At 50.8% G+C, this 19776-nt stretch overlaps 1 protein-coding gene across 6 annotated transcripts in view; it reads left to right on the forward strand.

Annotated features, from left to right (window-relative positions):
- LOC142583463 (NADH dehydrogenase [ubiquinone] 1 alpha subcomplex assembly factor 8-like) overlaps positions 1-19776 on the forward strand; it is a 418166-nt gene that overhangs the window by 58649 nt on the left and 339741 nt on the right. For all 6 annotated transcript variants that reach the window (XR_012828641.1, XR_012828640.1, XM_075693950.1 and 3 more), the window contains one exon: positions 7149-7247. Coding sequence is in view for 4 of the 6 variants with exons in the window: in XM_075693950.1 (XP_075550065.1) it covers positions 7149-7247 (99 nt within the window). In the remaining 2 variants the exon portion in view is untranslated. The remainder of the gene's footprint in view (positions 1-7148; positions 7248-19776) is intronic.

The following is a 19776-nucleotide window of genomic DNA, read 5'->3' on the forward strand; positions in this document are numbered from 1 at the left end:
CTAAATATGCTTTCAGTTTACCAACACGCCCAACAAATGGCAATGCTACTATTTTCGCTCCACCCCGGCGCTTCTCTCCGCGTTATCGCAACCCGACTCAGTGGAGAACTGCGGACGACCAGCCGATCTGTTCCTCCTGTCGCCGCATTGGTCATGTCGCCTTATACTGTCGCAACTCGTGGCCCTCAACACCTTGGACGCCGACCAGCCTGAGCTGTTTTAATGGAAATGCCCACTGTGTTTCGCCCACCGCCGAGTCTAACAGCGCCGACAACTCTGCTAGGAACACGTGGTACAGTCGCTCACCATCGCCACACGGACACCAATCTTGCTCACTGCAAACATGTCGCCCACCTTCCCGTTCGCCGCAGCCACGTCGCCTTTCGTACCCTGTGGCTTTTGGCCGCAACCTTTCGTAAAACTAAATGCAGCCCTCGGAGGTGGTGCTGCATTGCCTACTACTGCAGCAAATTCTCTGTCTGTGGCCACAGGGAGAAGCGTAATTGACGTTAAAATAGACGGCGTACCTGTCCAAGCACTCGTAGACACTGGAGCCCACGTTTCTGTGATGAGCGCTAGCTTACGTAAACGTTAAAGAGGGCCCCCACCCCAACAGCTGCCCGAGTGCTTCGTGTGGTCGACGGCGGCGTGCTGGTTGTTCTTGGAATGTGCACTGCACGTTTTAAGTATAGCCGACCGCCCTACTTCTGTTCTCTTTGCTGTAATCGACAACTGCCCTCAGTACGTTATCCTTGGATTCAACTTTTTATCCACTCATTCTGCTCTCATCGACTGCGCGACCGGCGTTCTTCAGTTAGAACTGCGTCAACTCGCCGAGGCTCCGAGCACCGCCCCGCCCCGCCCCGCCGCACTTGTGCTCGCTTCACAATGTGCGTCTGTCACCCGAGGCAGTTAAATTACGTCACTTTGACCGCTCAGCCACAGGTTCCTGACGGTGAATATGTGCTTCGCCGCATCATCAACGTTCTTTTGAACAGGAACGTTGCTGTTCTGCATACACTGGTCATGGTTACTAATAACGACGTCGTTCTACCGCTTCTGAATTTCAGCCTATGCCCGTTAGTGATTCCGGCTGGCATGTTCTTGGCCAGCGTTTTTAGTGGTTCCGAATTTGAGATTGAGAGTATGAATGCCGAGAGTGGTTTATTAGCGCCAATTACAGCTCACAGCTCTGGTTCCTTAACGGATGACCTCGGGAAAATGATTGCACCTGACCTCACCTCGGCACAGGCCATGGACATACGCCTCCTGCTTGAAACGTACAGTGACATCTGTGATTTCGGCGACAGGCCTTCAGACGAAACATCTGTTGTTCGCCACCGTATAAACACTGGAGACAAGAATCCTATTTTTCCCAGAGCACCATAAAATCGCGAAAAAAGAAACACACAAATAGATAAACACGCTATAAGCAATGACATGCATTCAGGCGTTCAGTATTATAACTTACAGCTCATGATAATTTCGCTTAACACCACACAATGCACTAAACGAAAAACTACAAAAATTGCACAGGCGAAGTCAAACACAATAGATTGCGTATTGTACAAAGTCTAGTATGATATATATACATAAGAAGTATGCTATAATTAAGGATCACAAGCTTATTGCGAAGTGAAACTATTTGGTCTGTACAAAATGTCAGAGCTGAAACGGGACGAAAATTCTTGGCTCTGTTTAAAATCCTTGCAGCAGCCTTCACGTGGAGGAGCACTACTAATGTATCGTTCGACATTATATTTCGATGGTTGGTTTTAATGAGTGAGGCCTGGCTGAACACTCGTTCGACGGCAGCATTTGATACGGGTAGCGACAGCAATGACAGGAGGAAGGTTTGGAGTTGCGTAGGGAACGCATGGCTGTGGTGGCTGTGGGGCAACGGAAGATGATATGTTCTACGTTGGTGTTGGAGCAGGGGCAATTTGGGCAGGAAGGGTCCGAGCGAATTGCCACGTAGGCGCCATGCGGCAGGCAGAAAATTCGGCAAATTTTGGTTAGGTTCAGCTCGGTGTTTTCCCTCCGTTGTGGCACCGAGGTCACCCGCGGCTCACCGTCAATGGGAGCTAAAAGCATCTCATGCTTAAAACGTAGGACGCTGAAAGCTCGCATGTGGAGACAGCAACAATCTATGTTCGCTGGTGCGCGCGCGGGCGGGTAGCGTTAGTTCGCAGATGGAGGCGCGTTTCCCCGAGGCCAGGTTTCTTAATTTAAGTTATCAAAAGGCCGCGATCCTTGACCTTTTGATATGCCTATGTGTTCTCTAACATAGAGCTTACAAATTTGTATTTTATAGCAGACGCGCTAAATTTGTTTAACCTGCTGTCGTTTGAATTTCGATTCCAGCGTGCTTTCCATTTTTCTTTTTTTTTTGCTTTTTGTACACAGGAAAAAGATGTAGCCCAAAAATAGCCTCATAACCAAAAGGAAAATTCTGACGCCAATTTGAACAAAAAGTAGCCAAATTTGGCTATTAATAGCCCAATGTGGCAACCCTGCACATTACCCGACTCGCTGCCATTCTTGCGGTCTTCCGAAAAGGCGGCCTCCAACTGAACTCCACGAAGTGTTAATTCGGGCGCCGTCAGATTACTGTGTTAGGACACCTCGTTGACGCATCCAGTGTTCAACTAGATCCGAAAAAAGTTCGCGCCGTACGTAGTTTCCCTCTGCCATGTTCTGCTTCTGACGTGCGCTGCTTCATTGGCCTGTGTTCTTACTTTCGCCGTTTCATCAAAACCTTCGCCGACGTTGCTCTGCCTCTGACAGATCTTCTAAAAAAGAACACACCATTCTCATGGGGCCCGGAGCAGGCTCATGCGTTCGCCTTTTTTGGGGTAAAGTAGTTGGTAAGGATTCATTATGCAAAAAAGAGGTGAGGCGTGCTGACAGGACACAAGAGTAGAGAAGTGGACAACACGAACGCCGAATATCAACTGAAGGGAGCACTGAGCTATGTATAAGTTATAAGCTAGGTAAGATATCCGCTGCCGTGCAGAGGAAAAAGGAGCAGGTAAAAGGCAAAAAAAGAACAGATATTTGTCCATTGAAGCACAAAAAGAACAACAGGTTTACTGACTGTCGTATCGGTGTGGTTTATAACATTCCCCTTAGCTGCGGCCAGTTCTACGTAGGGCAAACGGGGCGATGTATCAATCAAAGGCTAATGGAGCATAAAAGGTCGTTAACCGGTGGATCGCCTTCTAATCTTTCCCCGCATTGCCAAGATTGTAACTGCACGCCAGAGTTAGTTGAATGCGCCATATTGTACAGGCATAGCAATGAAGATACGCGTCTTATGGTATAGGCATGGCATATCTATAAAGGTGGAAGTCGTACGCGAGTCAGCCTTCGATTACCTTACATAAGGAAGAGTTAAGTGCCTTACAGTTATCTCTCACCTGGACCAACACATGTACCCGACTGACACGTGGTGATACCATTCCTGAGCTTGCGCAGATGAGTTTTGTGTCTTCTTTCTTTTTTCGCCTCAGTGCTCCCTTCAGTTGATAGTCGGCGTTCGTGTTGTCCACTACTCTGCTCTTGTGTCCTGTCTGCACGCCTCACCTCTTTTTTGCATAATGATATCGCGTGGCCGTTAACTTTGCTCTGGGTGCGGCGCGTTGACGGCGAGCTCTCACATTCCCATGTCGCGCTATGGGCATCGGTGGCAGACGTGGTCGGCTTCCCCGCAGTGGTAGCACAGTGGGCGGGGGACGGGGCGCGCGCCAGATGGCCATCTTCCTCGGGTAGCTGCGCTCGGCGACGCGCGGGCGAGCTGGCGGCAGCGGTGGACCACGAAATTACGGCGTGACGGGTTTCTGGCGCGGTCGTGGAGAGGGACCTTGGCCGTGGGTGACGTCGGCGAGGTCACCGCTTCTGGCTGAGGTTGCGGTGATTGTGGGTCACCCTCAGGCACTCCAAATGACCGCTGTAGTTCATCCTTCACAATGTCAGTGGCCGAGGCCACCTCAGGTTGTGACGAAGGCAAGATCTAGCGCAGTTATTCGTGCACCATGACCTTTTGGAGGTCGTCGTAGCCCATTGCCTGGTTTTGGCGCTGGGGCGTGACTCGGGAGCACTTGGCGGTTATATTGCCTAATGCGCTTTTCCAGAGTTTTCTCGATCGTCATCGCCTCTGTGAAGAACTCAACTACGGTCTTCGGCGGGTTTCGGATCATTCCTGCGAGAAGTTCTTGCTTTACGCCCCGCATCAGGAAGCTGACCTTTTGCTCCTCCGGTATTTCTGTGTGGGCGTGCCGGAAAAGAAGGGTCGTGTCTTCCGTGAAGATCGCGATGGTCTCTTTGGGCAGCTACACTGGGGTTTCTAGTAGCCTCAGCTTGGCCTCGCTCTCTGTGCAGGACGCTTGTTAATGTCTCAAGGAAGCCGCTGCGGAACAGGTCCCACGTTCTTAAGGTGGTTTCTTGATTCTCGAACCAAGTTTTGGCACATGCTCGCGTGATCGAATCCCGGCCACGGCGGCCGAATTTCTATGGGGGTGAAGTGCGAACACACCCGTGTACTCATATGCAGGTGTACGTTAAAGAACCGCAGGTTGCCGAAGTTATTCCGGTGCCCCCCACTACGGCGTGCCTCATAATCAAATCGTGGTTTGTAAAACCCCATAATTTTTGAACCACTTCCTGGCGGCATTTTCCAGTGCATAATAACATGGTGCTGTTTCAATTGTTACATGGGACGACCATTTCATACGTTTCCAGTCGGATTTCCGCGTCCTCAAATGTTGATCCGGTGAACGTCGGTGGCTCCCTGGGCTGCTGCAACACGATCGATGTTGGTGATACTAGGGCTGTCATTGTAGCTGCTGTCGTAGCCGTGCACTTGCTTGTCTTTTCACTTCAGGTAGAAGTCCGTACTTCGGCAGCAGTCCTTGCTGCCAGTGGCTAGGTCGCTGGTCCTTGGCAACGTTGGTGTTGACCTCGGGCTTCGTGCTTGAATCACGGCTTTGCGGGCCGTTCACCACGACCAGATGCTACGTAGTAGTGACCGTAGAGTTTCTCACTATATTACCTAGAGGGAAATATGGCGCTGCTGCGCTCTGGTATGCATGAGAATGCCCATAGAGGAAAGAAACTGAGGAGAGGCCCTGCCCCCTCCGCGCGCTAGGAGAAAAGTGTGGAAGAAATGACGTTGTAGGTTCTCTTTTTTTGCTCATATTTTTATTTCTTTGCCGTAGCGGCCATGCCTTTCGGGCCACAATGGCGAGTTTGTTTTGGTTCTGAGCGCTCACACGTGTTGCTCCGTAGGTTTCGTACCGTGGCTTAAGGAACGAATCCTCCCTACCGCGGGCGTATGTTATCTGTGCGCGCGAGAAGTGCAGGGAAGTGAAGGATAGCGGATGCGCTGCAAGAATCGGCAAGTCTCCACAGAACGTACGCCTGCTTACACATCAAACGGCTGTTTCATGGTCGCACGTCGGCCGGTTCTACGCGCGTACTGTTCTGCACCTTACGCCGGCTATCGCAAAACTTTGGTTACGTGATGCTTCACTTACCGTGGTAAGGAGGCACCTCAGGCCGCAGTCAATCAATTTAAACGCGAAGTCAGAAATGAGATTTTTCCTCTTCGCCGGCGCGCTGTCGTAGTGATGCGCGGCCACCCGAACTTTGTTCAATAAAGCACGACGATTCCTCAAGCGAGAATGTGTTTGTGCTCATAAACTCCAAATGGATCGCAAATGGGTCGGTGTGTCGTACGTACGTGTCTCCAGTGCGTTCTTGCAGTGCAGTGGGAATGCGCACATTTTTTTCGTATCGCCAGTCGTCTAGCTCGCAAGATCGTCCGAGCGTGCCAGGAAGTCCAAGCAGAGAAAAGCAAGTAGAATTCAGCGATAAAGGTGACCTTTTTTAAGATTGCGCAAAAACTGAGCAGCGGCCGGTACCCGTGGTTGATGAGAATAGCTCATCTGGCTGGCCTGATAAAGCATGTTTACTTTCATAAAAGCCGGTAAAAGCAGCCGATTCGACCTCACTGCCCAATTAGTGAAGTTCATTATAAACTTCTTTCAACATGACTTCGACAACGGTAATGCATTGAGACATCCCGATTACATGATTTTGTTTAGTATTGCTGCGGAGCGCGCGCAACCGAGCAGCCCGGTTGCGCGCAGCGCGGCGTGGTTTCGCGAGAAATGTAAACAAGAGAGGAGAGCTGGCCCGATAGGCGGAGCAACGCCACGAGCAACGCCAACTTCCGGCTTCACTTTAGCTTCACAAAGAGTGACGTCAGGGCCTCTCCTGTATTGGTTGTAATGTTGTAGCATCTTCACTATGGTCATGCGGCTTGACTTTCTTGTTCTTTATAAAATCAATTGGAAGCTGGCGCCCGTCCTGTCGTGTTCTTTGATCCTGGCTAGATTGCGCAGCGAATTTCTTCGAATTTATCAGGTGCTGGGCGGATTCGAAATGGCGTCATATATTTTAGACAATCTTAAATGTATTCACGCACGAGTCAACTTAGCTGCGGCGACACTGCAGAGGGAAGCGCGAGTGACGGAAGCCCGGCTGCGTACGCGCTTCATGCATGACGTGTTTCGGCAGTTACAGTGCGCGGTGTGTCAATACATTGCATCAGTACTACTAGCATTAACATTTATCTGAGACGTGTTTTACCGGATTTTATCTTGCAACCTGTAAGAGTTTCCTTTCTTTTACAGCTTCGTGCCACACTTCTCATATAATTTATGCACTAAAACCCTTACATGGCCACAATTCTCGCGCATAAACCACAAGCACAATTGCCTGTTCATTGCACAAGTGTCATTCGCAGTGATGTTAAAAATCTACAATTTGCGAAATGGAACGGTGATAGCATCCGTCTAGGACAAAATGACCCAGAAATGTTTCGCCCTATCCAGGACGTGATAGAGGTACAGTTACTGGTCTTGTGTGGCCTGACGTAATGATTACTGGGTCGTTTGCCTTGGAATATAGGTAGCAATAAAATCTGTAAAAAATGTCGCAGCTTTTACACACTGTTCCGGATAAGAGCATAAATCGTTCGTTCTTTTTCAGTAATTATACTATGATAAACGTAATCGTGACAGTGCTATTGGTGGCACCTAAGAGGCCGCATTGCACGTTGTACACTGCCGTGGCTTTTGTTGCAGGCTGCGCAATATGGGAAGTGCGTCGCCACAGCTGACGACCTGAAGGTGCATGATTGCGCGAGGCAGTTCCAGCAGCTGAAGATTTGCATCCAGAAGCATGTGAGCATTTCAACTTGGTATTGTGTTCCTCTGATTTGCGTTCCAATTATGGCACCAGAAGGCTGTGAATCTTATTAGTACTTCTTGTTCGGATACAGTTGGTGAAACGAATTAGGAAGGTCTGGTCTTCGTCTGCGTTGATGATGATGATTTGGGATTTTAATGGCGCAGCAGCCGTGCAGACTATGATGCGCCAAGCACATGTTTTTTCAAGTAGCTTATTTGTTCAAATGTGGTAATTAATGTAAATGGCCGAGTAAGTATAAGAGCATGAAATGTGCTACAGTCCCTGTAGGGTTCCTATAGCTTTTAAATAGTACAAAGTATCTTGATTTGACACAAATGGTTCATCGCTCAATATAGAGCATGGGATGGAAAGAGATTTTTGTTAGTAAAGAATGTTAAAATACCGTTGTCTCCATTTTTCTAAGCCGGGACATGCTATTAAATGTGTAGCACGCTTAAACATTCACCGCAGCGTTGGGATGGTGGTTGTGGTTTTGTAATTTATTAGGTAACTAGTCTGTGTATGTGTTAATTTGTGACCTTCTATATTGACACGTGTACATGTTGATCTTTCCCGTGTGACCATGTTTCACCGCTTAACAAATGCTATCGCACAGCGCAGGACGCGTCTGCATGTATAGGGAGTTTCTGGAATGTTATCGATGCTTCTATCCACTGTCTGTTAGCGCCGAACCTTGTGGTATCTGATTTCATCGTGTGACGCGAATGGTGTAGAACTTTGTGGAAGATTGCCGACGCCGTACGTGACCACCTGCAACAAAAACTCGGCGTATTTTTGAGCCCCTCGTAAAACAAAAATAACCTAAATAAAAATGAGGGAAAGCCGCACCACCGAGGTATAGCAGCTTTAAGCCAATCAAAAGTAAATGAAGAGGGGTAGAAACCCAAAATGTAAGTTGAAGTAAAGCCAATTTGTAAGAAAAAAAAAACCGAGGTAAACCGACAGAGAATGTTTATGCATACCAGGAGGGGATAGGACGGCGGAGGACTTGTCTGCATCGGCGTGGGACGGGTGAGGTCTCGTTGCGTCCAAGTTTTTATTTAGTAGGAGGAAAAGGGGGAAAAGGAACTAGGACGTCTTAAGAGGGGATGGTCCAAGGAGGCCAGCAGGTCCATCAGGGTTCCGAAAAGCGGTGCAGAGTTTCCGGTAGACCAGACTGCACCGGCCAGGAGGAGTATTGGCATAACCGGATGGTTCCGGTGAGGTGAGGTGAGCGGAGTAGCCCCTGAACCGCCGCAGCCTCAGCCGCAAGCGATGAGCTACGCCGCCGTCGCCCGCCGTCAAGGTCCCCCTCCACGACCGCGCCAGGGCCCCGTAACGCCGCAATTCCGTCGACCACCACCGCCGCCGCCAGCACGCTCACCCGTCGCCCAGCGCAGCTACCCCAGGAAGACAGACGTTTGGCGCGCTGCTGACCACTTGCCGCTCTGGTACCACTACGGAGAAGCGGGTCACGTCTGCCGAGGATGCCCATACCGGAAGATGGGACTGCAAGGCTTCGCCGTCAACGCTCCGCGCCCGCAGCAAGGTGAACGCCCTCGCGATATCGCCGACTACCTCGCCGCTACTCAGTGGAGCTCGCGACGACCGTCGCGTTCGCCATCACAAGGCCGGTACCTGTCGCCGCAGCGCCGACCATACACTGGCCCAGCCCGGGGCCGGTCTGTGAGCCCATATCCGGAAAACTAAAAGCAGCAACCGATGGAGGTGCGGTTGCTGTTCGTCGAACTGACGAAGATCCTCCGCCGCCGACGAAGGCACCGAAGAAACTACATCGACGACATAACGACACGCCACCGTCCCGACGAAGTCTGGAAGCAAAGAATACGACGACGAAAGACGACCCGACGACGCGACGTTCCAGCTTCAGTTCAACACGACGCAGCCGTGATCCGACGCCAAGACCGAACTGCAACGCCAGACAAAGAACCACCGACCTCGACGTGCTTTTCGACGGCTACGCAGTTACCGCCTTAGTGGACACAGGGGCCGATTACTCCGTAATGAGTGGACACATCGCTGCCCAGTTGAAGAAAGTTAAAACTGCATGGGAAGGCCCTCAAATTCGAACCGCTGGAGGGACACCTCATTATGCCGACTGGAATGTGCACGGTAAGAATAACCGTTCATGACCGGACTTACCCTGCCACCTTCGTTATCCTCCAACAGTGTTCACGAGACGTCATTCTCGGCATGGACTTCCTGAATCAACATGGCGCTATCATAGACCTGAAGTCAAAATCGATAACGCTGTCGGAAGATCAAGCGATACCGCAGGAGAGCTCTTGTAGTCACCACGCCTTGAGTGTGCTCGAAGATCAAGTGAGCATCCCGCCTCGCTCGAGCATTGTTATTTCGTTCGGCACCGAAATACCCGCTGACGTAGAAGGCGGCATCGAAGGCGACCAACGTATACTGCTCGACCGTGAAATTTGCGTCGCTAGAGGAATCCCTCGACTGCACGGACGAAACACGAAAGTGTTGCTGACAAACTTCAGCCAGGAGTTCAAGCACATGAACAAGGGAACGACGATCGCATACATCGAGGAAATTCTGGAAACCAGCAATGCGTTTGTCCTCTCGGATTCTGGCGCATGTACCCCGACGACCGTAGTTCCCGAACCAGACTTCGACATAAATCCAAGTCTCCTCATGATTAAGCAACAACAGCTGAGAAGCTTACTTCGACGATACAAAGAGTGCTTTTCGACGTCATCAAGGATTCGACAAACGCCAGTCGCAAAGCATCGCATAATAACCGAAGAGTGTGCTCGACCACTCCGCCAGAGCCCTTATCGAGTTTCTACGCGAGAACGTGAGGCTATAAAGCACCAAGTCGATGAAATGCTGCGCGACGACATCATCCAGCCGTCCAAAAGCCCGTGGGCATCTCCTGTAGTCTTGGTGAAGAAAAAGGACCGAACCCTACGTTTCTGCGTCGATTATCGTCGTCTGAACAAGATCACGAAGAAGGACGTATATCCCCTCCCACGAATAGACGACGCATTGGATCGGCTCTGCAACGCTAAATACTTCTCGTCGATGGACCTGAAGTCTGGCTATTGGCAAATAAATGTCGACGAAAGAGATCGCGAAAAGACGGCCTTCATCACCCCAGACGGCCTCTACGAGTTCAAGGGTATGCCATTCGGACTGTGCTCGGCGCCTGCAACGTTCCAGCGCGTGATGGACACGGTTTTAGTAGGATTGAAGTGACATACCTGTCTCGTTTACTTGGATAACGTCGTCGTCCTCGCCGGAAATTTCGACGATCACCTCAGGCGGCTTGCGACAGTACTAGAGGCCATCAAGTCATCAGGGCTTACTCTTAAGCCGGAAAAATGCCGCTTCGCTTACGATGAGCTTCTGTTCCTAGGCCACGTGATCAGCAAATATGGTGTCCGTCCACACCCGCAAAAGACAGTTGCCATCGCACAGTTCCCGCAACTCATCAACAAGAAGGCAGTGCGTAGATTCCTTGGCATGTGTGCCTGCTACAGGCGCTTTGTCAAGGACTTTTCACGCATCGCCGAGCCGTTGACACGCCTAACTAAATGTGATGTTGAGTTCAAGTGGGAAACGCCGCAGGCCGACGCATTTGAAAAACTCAAACGACGCATGCAGTCGCCGCCGGTACTTGCGCACTTCGACGAATACACCGATACAGAAATCCATACTGACGCCAGTAGCCTAGGCCTCGGTGCCGTTCTTGTCCAGAGGCGAAACGGAGTCGAACAGGTGATAGCTTACACTAGCCGGTCGCTGTCAAAAGCGGAAGGCAACTATTTTACGACCGAAAAGGAATGCCTCGCCATCGTTTGGGCTACAGCTAAATTTCGCCTTTATCTTTATGGCAGGCCATTCAAAGTCGTCAGTGACCATCACGCGTTGTGTTGGCCAGCGAATATAAAGGATCCTTCAGGACGACTGGCGCGGTGGAGCCTCAGACTGCAAGAATACGACATCACTGTAACCTACAAGTCTGGACGAAAACACTCCGATGCCGATTGCCTATCACGCGCACCCATTGACCCACCTCCGCAAGATGACGAGAATGACGACGCCTTCCTTGGAATGATAAGTGCGGAAGACTTCGCCAAACAGCAACGAGGAGACTTGGAGCTGAAAGCCCTAGTCGAGTATTTGGAAGGGCACGCCGACGTTGTCCCCAGGGCATTTAAGAGCATTTTTCTTTTTGTTTTTCAATCCAGTGTGCTTCCGCAATTTTCCTCGTGGTTTGATCTCTATACCTTGTGGAAATTGTGGAAGCACACTGGATTGAAAAAAAAAATGAATCAGCCATCCTTCTGTTTCATTATTGGATAAAGAAAATTTACGTCTATCATCACATCTTTAACGCATTTTATCGTGAGTGGTTGTTTCATGCACGTTGCTGTTTTTATGTTGACAGGGTGGCTTTGGTCCACGTCTGTTTATCACAAGTGTTGTATGTACTATAGACGTGCTCTCTTGACTTGACAGCGCACATCTGTGTGTATTATATGCGTTATAGGCGTGCTTTGTTGACTAGATCGCGCATATCTGTGGGTATTCAAGCAGGTGGTTCTTCAATAATAAAACCAGTTGTTATAAAGCGCTCGTCCTTGTGTTTCCTTCTATTCTCTGTCCGTTTGTTTGCGCACAGAAAGTTTTAAGATGAATAATGTGTCGTTACTGCATGGCGCGTGTTTAGCGACCGAAGACTCGAAGCGCGCCCAACGCGAAGCGCCGGATGCAAGAAAGAGATGAAAGCTCGGCGAATCCGCGCCATGCATTTGCATGTCTGATCGTACTTCGTATTGTTTTTATTGTCTCAGCAAGCCAGGCTTTGTCAACAGAATCATTGAAGGTGGAAGGAGTCGAGTGGCCCTGCTACTTTGACCATCTCGAAACATTTTTTCTCGCGAACGATATCGCCGAAGACAAGAAAACAGCCTTATTCTTCTGCTGCTGCGGTCAAAAAATCTATTCGTTGCCTCGCAAGCCTGCCAAACCCAAAGAGAAGACGCTAGACGCAATGTTTTCGGTTCTGAGGAACCGCTACTGCCTGAAACTGTCTACCGTATTGCAAAGTTTCGCTTCAACTTGCGCATTTACATGGAAGGTGGATGTATCAGCAATACAATTTTTCAGCAATATCAGCAATAAATGAGCAGTAAAAACGTTTCAAAGAGTTAAAACAAGAACTCGGGGAAATGCGGGATGCCCTCGAGAGAGAGAGCTGCGCAAGGAAATACGTGACTTGAGAACAAGTCTTGAATCTTTTAATAAGATGAAGAAATGTCGGTTCAGTACTGGCGGCTTGAAAAAGAAAATGGGGAGCTAAAGGCTCAAAGTGACTTTCTCAAAAGTGAATGCGATAAAATGAAGCTTGTTCTCAACAATGTACATAGAACTACCGCCCTAGAGCAGTATTCACGAAATCTAAATATCGAGGTGAAAAACGTGCCTGTCGTGGAGGGCGAAAGTGGAGGGCGAAGCATTCACGAAATAGGTGAAGCTGTCGGTGAATTCGTGAGGAAAGGTGACATCGAAATTCGCCATCGCGTTACTACTAAAGACTGCTCTTGTCACCATATCGTTGTGCAATTCAACAGCCGGTCAAAGCGCGAAGCATTATTAGAGAAGGCAAAGAAGATGCGTTTAAAGACAGCTGATATTGGTTGCTCAGAAAAAGCTTTTCTCTACGTAAATGAACACCTATGCACGCAGTTAAAAAAGCTACTTGGACAAATTGTTCTGTGCAAGAAGGAAGCCGAATGGAGGTTTGCGCGGTCAAAGGGCGGCAAAATTTGTGCGCGAAAGGCTGAGAAGAAGCGGGTCCTTCAGACAAAGAATGAAAGTTATCTAGAAAAGATCGCCTAAACCCGTTGAGAGGGAGAGAGAGAGTAAAACATCTTTATTAATAATATCTGAATGGAGAGAACAGTGTGGGTGGAACCCTCAGTCCAGGGTCCCTAAGATTAATCCGGCGATGTTTCGAGCCCGTTGTATCACTGCTCGGAGGACCTCGGGAGGTCCGTCGTGGAGGGCATCGTCCCACAGCTCTTTGTTGCGTAGGGGGTAAAGGAGAGTTGGCAAGGGAGGAAAGAGGTTTGCAGCGCACTCAATCGTGACGTGGAAGATTTTGGGCGAGCTGCCACAGCCAGGGCAACGGTCTGCATAACAGTGTGGGTAGAATTTATTGAGAGAGACAAGATTAGGAAAAGTTGCGGTTTGTAACTGGCGTAATGCCACTGCTTCCTCCCGCGAGAAGGACGGCGGTGGTGCGGCGTGGGTGCGACGAATGCGTGTATAATGACGGAGTATGTCTTTATAACGGAGCAAGGGATCCCCCCACTCTGAATTAGTCGCCTCACCACGCCGAGTCGCCCGGAGGGAAATTTCTCGGGCAACCACATGTGCGCGTTCGTTACCCGGCAGCGAGGTATGACCAGGGGTACAGAGTAAGTAGATGCGGGGAGGTGTGGTTAGTGTATTTTGCGGGATCTGTTTGAGAATTTTGAGCGCCGCTCTCAGGATGCCATGTCCTGACAGGAACGCCCGGCATGCCTGTTGCGAGTCCGTCAATATATACACTTCCTCAGGAACACGGATGGCGTATCGAATTGCAAGAGCAATACCGAGAATTTCTCCGTAAGCGGCATTTGTTCCGCGCATTGCAGCAGAGTCTCTCAGGGATTCAGTGCCATCCAAAACTACCGAGGTATAGCCCTCTTGAGTGCGTGATGTGTCCGTGTATAAAGTGTGTGTTTCCGCGATGTTTGCAAGCATGCGGCCAATGTATCGTACACGGGCTTTGCGCCTCCCTTTGTCATGCTCGGGGTGCATATTACGTGGCAATGGTGAATACTTAGTGCTTGGCGTATCGCTGACGACAAGATCGTTGGACGGGTTTCAGACTCAAGGGGTGGGACAGAGTATCCTAGCCGTGTGAGAAGATGGCGGCCAGTAGGAGTGAGTAGAAGGCGCTGGCGATGGCTGACCCAATGTGCCTCTAGCAGCTCGCCTAGTGTGTTATGTGTCCCTAAGTTAAGGAGACGGTGTGTGGAAGTATAGTTCGGGAGGCCATGGGCCAGCTTCGTCGCTTTGCGAATCATTGCGTCTATGCGAAGTTGTTGCGCTTGGGTCAACCGCTGAAATGGGAGATGGTATGTAAGGCGGCTGATCACGCATGCCTCCACCAAGCGCAGCAGGTCCTCTTCTCGAAGGCCCGAGCGCCTGTTGGAGACCCTCCGGATCATGGCCAAAATTTGCTCAATCTGTCTGGATAGAAGGGAAACAGTGTAGTTTGACCTGCCATCCGCTTGGATGTGTAGGCCGAGGATACGAGCACGATTAACCAGTGGTATCGGTGTGCCATCCACGTGCACAGTGATAGGGGGAGTAGAGGAACGGCTCCGTGGGCGAATGATTATGAGCTCCGACTTTTCCGGAGCACATCTTAATCCGCATTTTCTCGCGTACTCGGAAACTGTATCGACTGCTTGCTACAGTCGGTCCTGGATGGCTCCGTCGGAACCCCGTGTCGACCAGATAGTAATGTCGTCCGCATAAATAGCGTGGGCGACATCAGGGATCTGGTCGAGTAGTCGGGGGAGCCCTGCGAGCGCGATATTGAATAAAGTAGGGGAAAGAAATGAGCCCTGGGGTGTCCCACGTCCTACAAGGCGAATCGTACCGGATCGATGCGGTCCCATTCGTACGGTGGCTGTGCGATCTCGAAGAAATGCGCGGATATAGTTGTACATACGAATTCCACAGTGTGAATGTGCAACATTGCGAAGGATGAGGTCATGTTCAACATTATCGAATGCCCCTTTTAGGTCTAAGGCTATGAGTGCTCTCGTTTGGGCGGACGACGGAGGTCCTATGACTTCCTCCCGCAATTGTAAAAGCACATCTTTGGCAGACAGATGAGCTCGATATCCGAATTGGGAGTTAGAAAAGAATGATTTTTCTTCGAGGAAGGGCTGCAGACGCCGCAAGAGTACATGCTCCATGAGCTTACCAATGCATGATGTTAGGGAGATGGGTCGTAAGTTTTCAACCTTAACAGGCTTGCCCGGTTTGGGGATCAGTCGGCGTGTCGCCATGCTTGGGGAAGCATGCCCTTGCGCCAGCAATCATTGAAGATATGGGTGAGGTGGTTAATATCCGCGTCACTGGGGTTACCAAGGGTGGCGAATCGGATGTGGTGGGCTCCCGGTGCCGTGTTGCGGCGTTGTTCTTGTAGGACCACCCGCACCTCGTCAGATGTGATGTCCGCATCTAGCAATTCGTTCGCCTCGCCTACATGAGTATAGTCAGGGTACTGCGGCGGCGGGCCTGTGGGTATGAAATGCTTCTCTAGCTCTCTGAGGAGTGTCGAGACATCGTCCCTGTACTCGTGCATTAGGATGTGCAGCTGTTGAAATGTTTTTCCCTTTGTTGTGGTGGGATCTGTGAGTGAGCGAAGAATCGACCACGTTTTTGCTGTGCTCAATGTGCCTGAGAAGCGATCGCAAAATCCTCGCCAGTTATTCCTCGTAAGGATCTCTGCATACTCCTGAGATCCCCTTGTAATTTGATCTATACGTTTCCTAAGTTTGCGGTTGAGGCGTTGTCGTTTCCATCGTCGTGTCAACCCTCTGCGGGCGTTCCAAAGATGAAGTAAATGCGGGTCTATGTCTGGTGTCTCGGTTTTGGTGCGCAGTGTGCTCGTGGTGGCCTCTAGATCTTGTGCGAGAGAGTCAAGCCAGCGTTCGTACCCTTGGCGCTCAGGTGGGTCCTGGCGACGTTCCCTGAATTTCGCCCAATCCGTTATACGCACATTTCGCTCGGGCCTGCGCGCACCCCGTAATGACAAGGTGGTCGCCACAATGTAGTGGTCACTACCAAGGTGCTCCTCTAAAGGCCCGTGCGCAACGACTGGGCCAGTATTGCGCACGAAGGTAAGGTCAGGGCAGGTGTCACGAGATACGCTGTTGCCCATCCGAGTGGGGTGCTCTGGGTCGGTAAGGAGTGTGTATCTCATGTTACAGACGGCATTCCATAAGCGGGTCCCTTTAGCCTGCGATTTAACGTAACCCCATGCAGTATGCGGAGCGTTAAATTCGCCGGCCACCACACAAACCCGTCCAAACCTACCAAATTCTGTTAGTAGGTGCTGAAAACAGTGCGTTCGCGAACGGGGGGAACTGTATGCATTGAGTATAAACAGACTCTCGCTGCGTTTACCTTGCGTAATTATTTCCAATATTTGGTGAGGAATGTCAATGTTAGTGGTATGCATGCGACATGTAACATGTTTCGAAACTAAGGCTCCCACAAGAGGAGAGACACCCGAGAGCGTGCTGTAGCCGGATAAAGAAGGGGTGCAATTGACTTCCTGTAAGAGGATGACATCGGGAGGGTTCGTGGATGTGGCGATATACTGCTGCAGGGAACCTCGTTTTCGGCGGAATCCCCTACAATTCCACTGCCACACCACTAGTTGCTCCGCGTTACGCGGCGCCATCATCATCGCGAGAGGAAGCAGGCGGTCGTGCATAGGGATGCGGGCGCCGGGTGCCCACATTGAAGGTTGCGGCCGAGAGCCTTGGTCGGAAAGCGCGCTTTCGTTGTTACCGCTAAGCTCAGGAACTTGCATGCGTGCGAAAGTGCACTCTATACATGATTTTACTTGCTCCGTAATCCCTTTTTGAAGGGCCTCCATTTGGCGTTCTATCCTGTCCAGAGCCGCCTGCATACTAGTGCTCATGTCTGCCACCAGTGTGTCCATTTCTTTTTGTAGGCGCTCACAGCGCGCCTCCATGTCACGACGTAGGCGGGCTATGTCTATTAGAGGATCGGGATTTGGTAATGAATTGGTAATAGGAGAAGGGGTAGGGAGAGATTTACTGGGCGGAGCGAGCTGTGGGGTACCCTGCGCCCGACCTACCTCCCGAGGCGCCTCCATTGCTGTTTTCTTCTCCGGGGTCCGCTGCACCCCTGAAGGGACCAGGGTCACCTTGGCTGGGGCGTTGGTCTGCAGGACTTTCTTGTAGGGTTGTCGGGAAGATAGGGAAGGAGGGCGCTTCTCTCGGAGGCGCACCGATGCCTCGCGGGATCGGGACCGAGACTTGGAGCGGGTCCGGAACTTGCGACGGGAGCTCGAACGGGTCTCCGACCGGACTTTTCTGGTCTCCTTCGTTGGGGCGCGCGCCGTTCGGGTCTCCGCCGTATCTGTGGTAGTGGTCGGGTCGCTGGAGGGTTGGAGTTCATGCTGCTCTTTCTCGAGAGCTTTCCGCACCCAAGCTTTGTTCAGTGTCTGCCTAGCACGCCGCGGGCAGTTTGGATCCGCTGTAGGGTGGGTGCCGTCACAGGATCTGCAGTGTGAGGTGCACGGATGTGAGGGGGTGGGGTTGTCAGTCCCGCACGTCGCGCAAATGACCACGTGCGGCGTAGGACAGTAATCAGCCCAATGGCCGAGCTTGTGACATATCTTGCAAACCAGTTGGCGGGGTCGATGGGGGTAGCAGCGGAGTTCGGCACCATAGAAACGCACGTAGCGTGGCACTTTAAGTCCTTCAAATGTTAGCAACGCAACGTTGGTTTGACCCATCATTCGTGCTTGAAGTATTTGAGTTCCAGGAGCCACAAGCTCATCCACTAGCTTGGATGACGATGTACCGGGCAAAAGGCCAGGAACAATTCCCTTGCATGAGTTGTCTGGGGCCGCAAAATATGTCGTGATGGGATAGACCCGCTGACCAAGGTTCAGCTCCCTCACCTTGTACAATGCGTTGGCTACGTTTGACTGGGGTGTGCTGATGATTGCCAAGTTCTGCTGAGGTCGCAGTCGGAATATGATGTCCTGACGATCCTCGGTGGTCAAGCCGGCAGCACTCCATAGAGCACTGGCCAGTTCTGGGCGCGTCCACTTATCGAGACACAGTTCTCCGTGAGGCCGCAGAATTATCTTTTCATCGTGCAAAGGAAGTTGAGGCAGGTTCTGATTCCGAATGCGCTTGCGTACGGTAGGCTGGGAGGCGTCCGGAATGCCCAAGATGTTCTCGGAGGGTTGCGTCTTAGCGCGCGTTTGACGGTTGCGTCGCTTATGTATGACTGTCTTCCAACAGCCACCTGTGTCGTCGTCAGTTTTGTCGTCGTAAATGTTCGGGGCAGCGTCTTCCTCCATCCTTTTCCCGGTCGGAGTGTCTGCCTCTCGTTGTTGGGAGGGAAAATTGGCGACGATGGGATCGGCGGCCACTCCCGCGGTATCCACCTCGGGCGTCTTCGTTGTTGTCGAGGAACGCGCGTCGGCGTTCTCCGTCTGCCGATTGCGTCTTATGCTCGTTGGAAAATGACGTTGCGGTAGATAAATGCTCCATCGAAACAGAGCGGTGAATTGGTCGAAGGCCCTTTGCACGCCCGTTTAGAACATGGGCCTCGGAAGAGCTGGTCGCTTGGCGCTCCTGGTTCATGGTGTAGAAAACACGCCATGGCAGCTATGACCCCGGTAGGGGCAGCCGCGTTGGAACTCCCGTTGAGTGTCATCTAAAAAGTATCAATATGGCTGCAGATTTGCTAATTCCACGCGAGTTGAGTCTGTGACTGTCCGGAAGAAACGCCACGTTTCTTTCCTTCATGTAAATGCACAATCAGCTAGAAACAAGGCAGATGAAATAATGATGCTGCTTGAATCGTTTGAATTTTCCTTCGACATCACCATGGTTACCGAAACCTGGTATCACCACAAGTCTGAAGTTCTTCCTTTGCTAGTTATGCTACCTATTTCCTGAAGCGTGGTGATAAGATGGGTGGTGGCGTTATGCTTTTAGTAAAGGATGTGTTTGAGCGTAAAGTGGTTGAGGCTTTTGCTATTATTACTGACGATTATGAGATCGTGAGGCTTATAGCGCGTTAAAAAGACAAGGAAGAAAGTGAGACGTGACACACACAGGCGCTAACTTGCAGCAATCTTTATTTCGAGCAAGGGACCCATACATATATACATCTTTTTCGCGTACATGAGATACATGCGCTATTTGCAAAAAAACCTTACCCACTATTGCGCAGGTACGATAACTCTTTGCGGGAAAGGGCAATTGATGGTTTAGACACACAGTTATCCCCAAGCCTATCAATCATTTCTGCTTCTATAATTTCGCGAGTTATCCTACCTCGGGCTTTTCCCACAATGGAGCAGTCTCTGTATGCTGGAGCACACGTCGAGTGGTCACCATCATCCACCCCGGCAACAGTGCAGCTGCAATGCCTGCAGTGGGCGTCAAGGAACCCACCCCGCTTTTCTGCTACATTATACCGGTGTTCCTTTAAACACTCGTTGAGGCACCTTCCGCTTGGCCCCACGTAGTTTTTCCCACACTTTAAAGGAAGGTTGTAAACAACTGCTTCTACACATTCAACAAACGGTTCCTGGTGTTTCTTTTTGCACGTGCGCTTATCAGGGAGGCCTGGTGTGGTTAGTCTGCACAGACATTGCAATTTTGTAGAAGCTGAAAACACAACCCTAAT

The sequence above is a fragment of the Dermacentor variabilis genome, chromosome 5 (assembly GCF_050947875.1).
Source record: "Dermacentor variabilis isolate Ectoservices chromosome 5, ASM5094787v1, whole genome shotgun sequence".
NCBI classification, from domain to species: Eukaryota; Metazoa; Arthropoda; class Arachnida; order Ixodida; family Ixodidae; genus Dermacentor; species Dermacentor variabilis.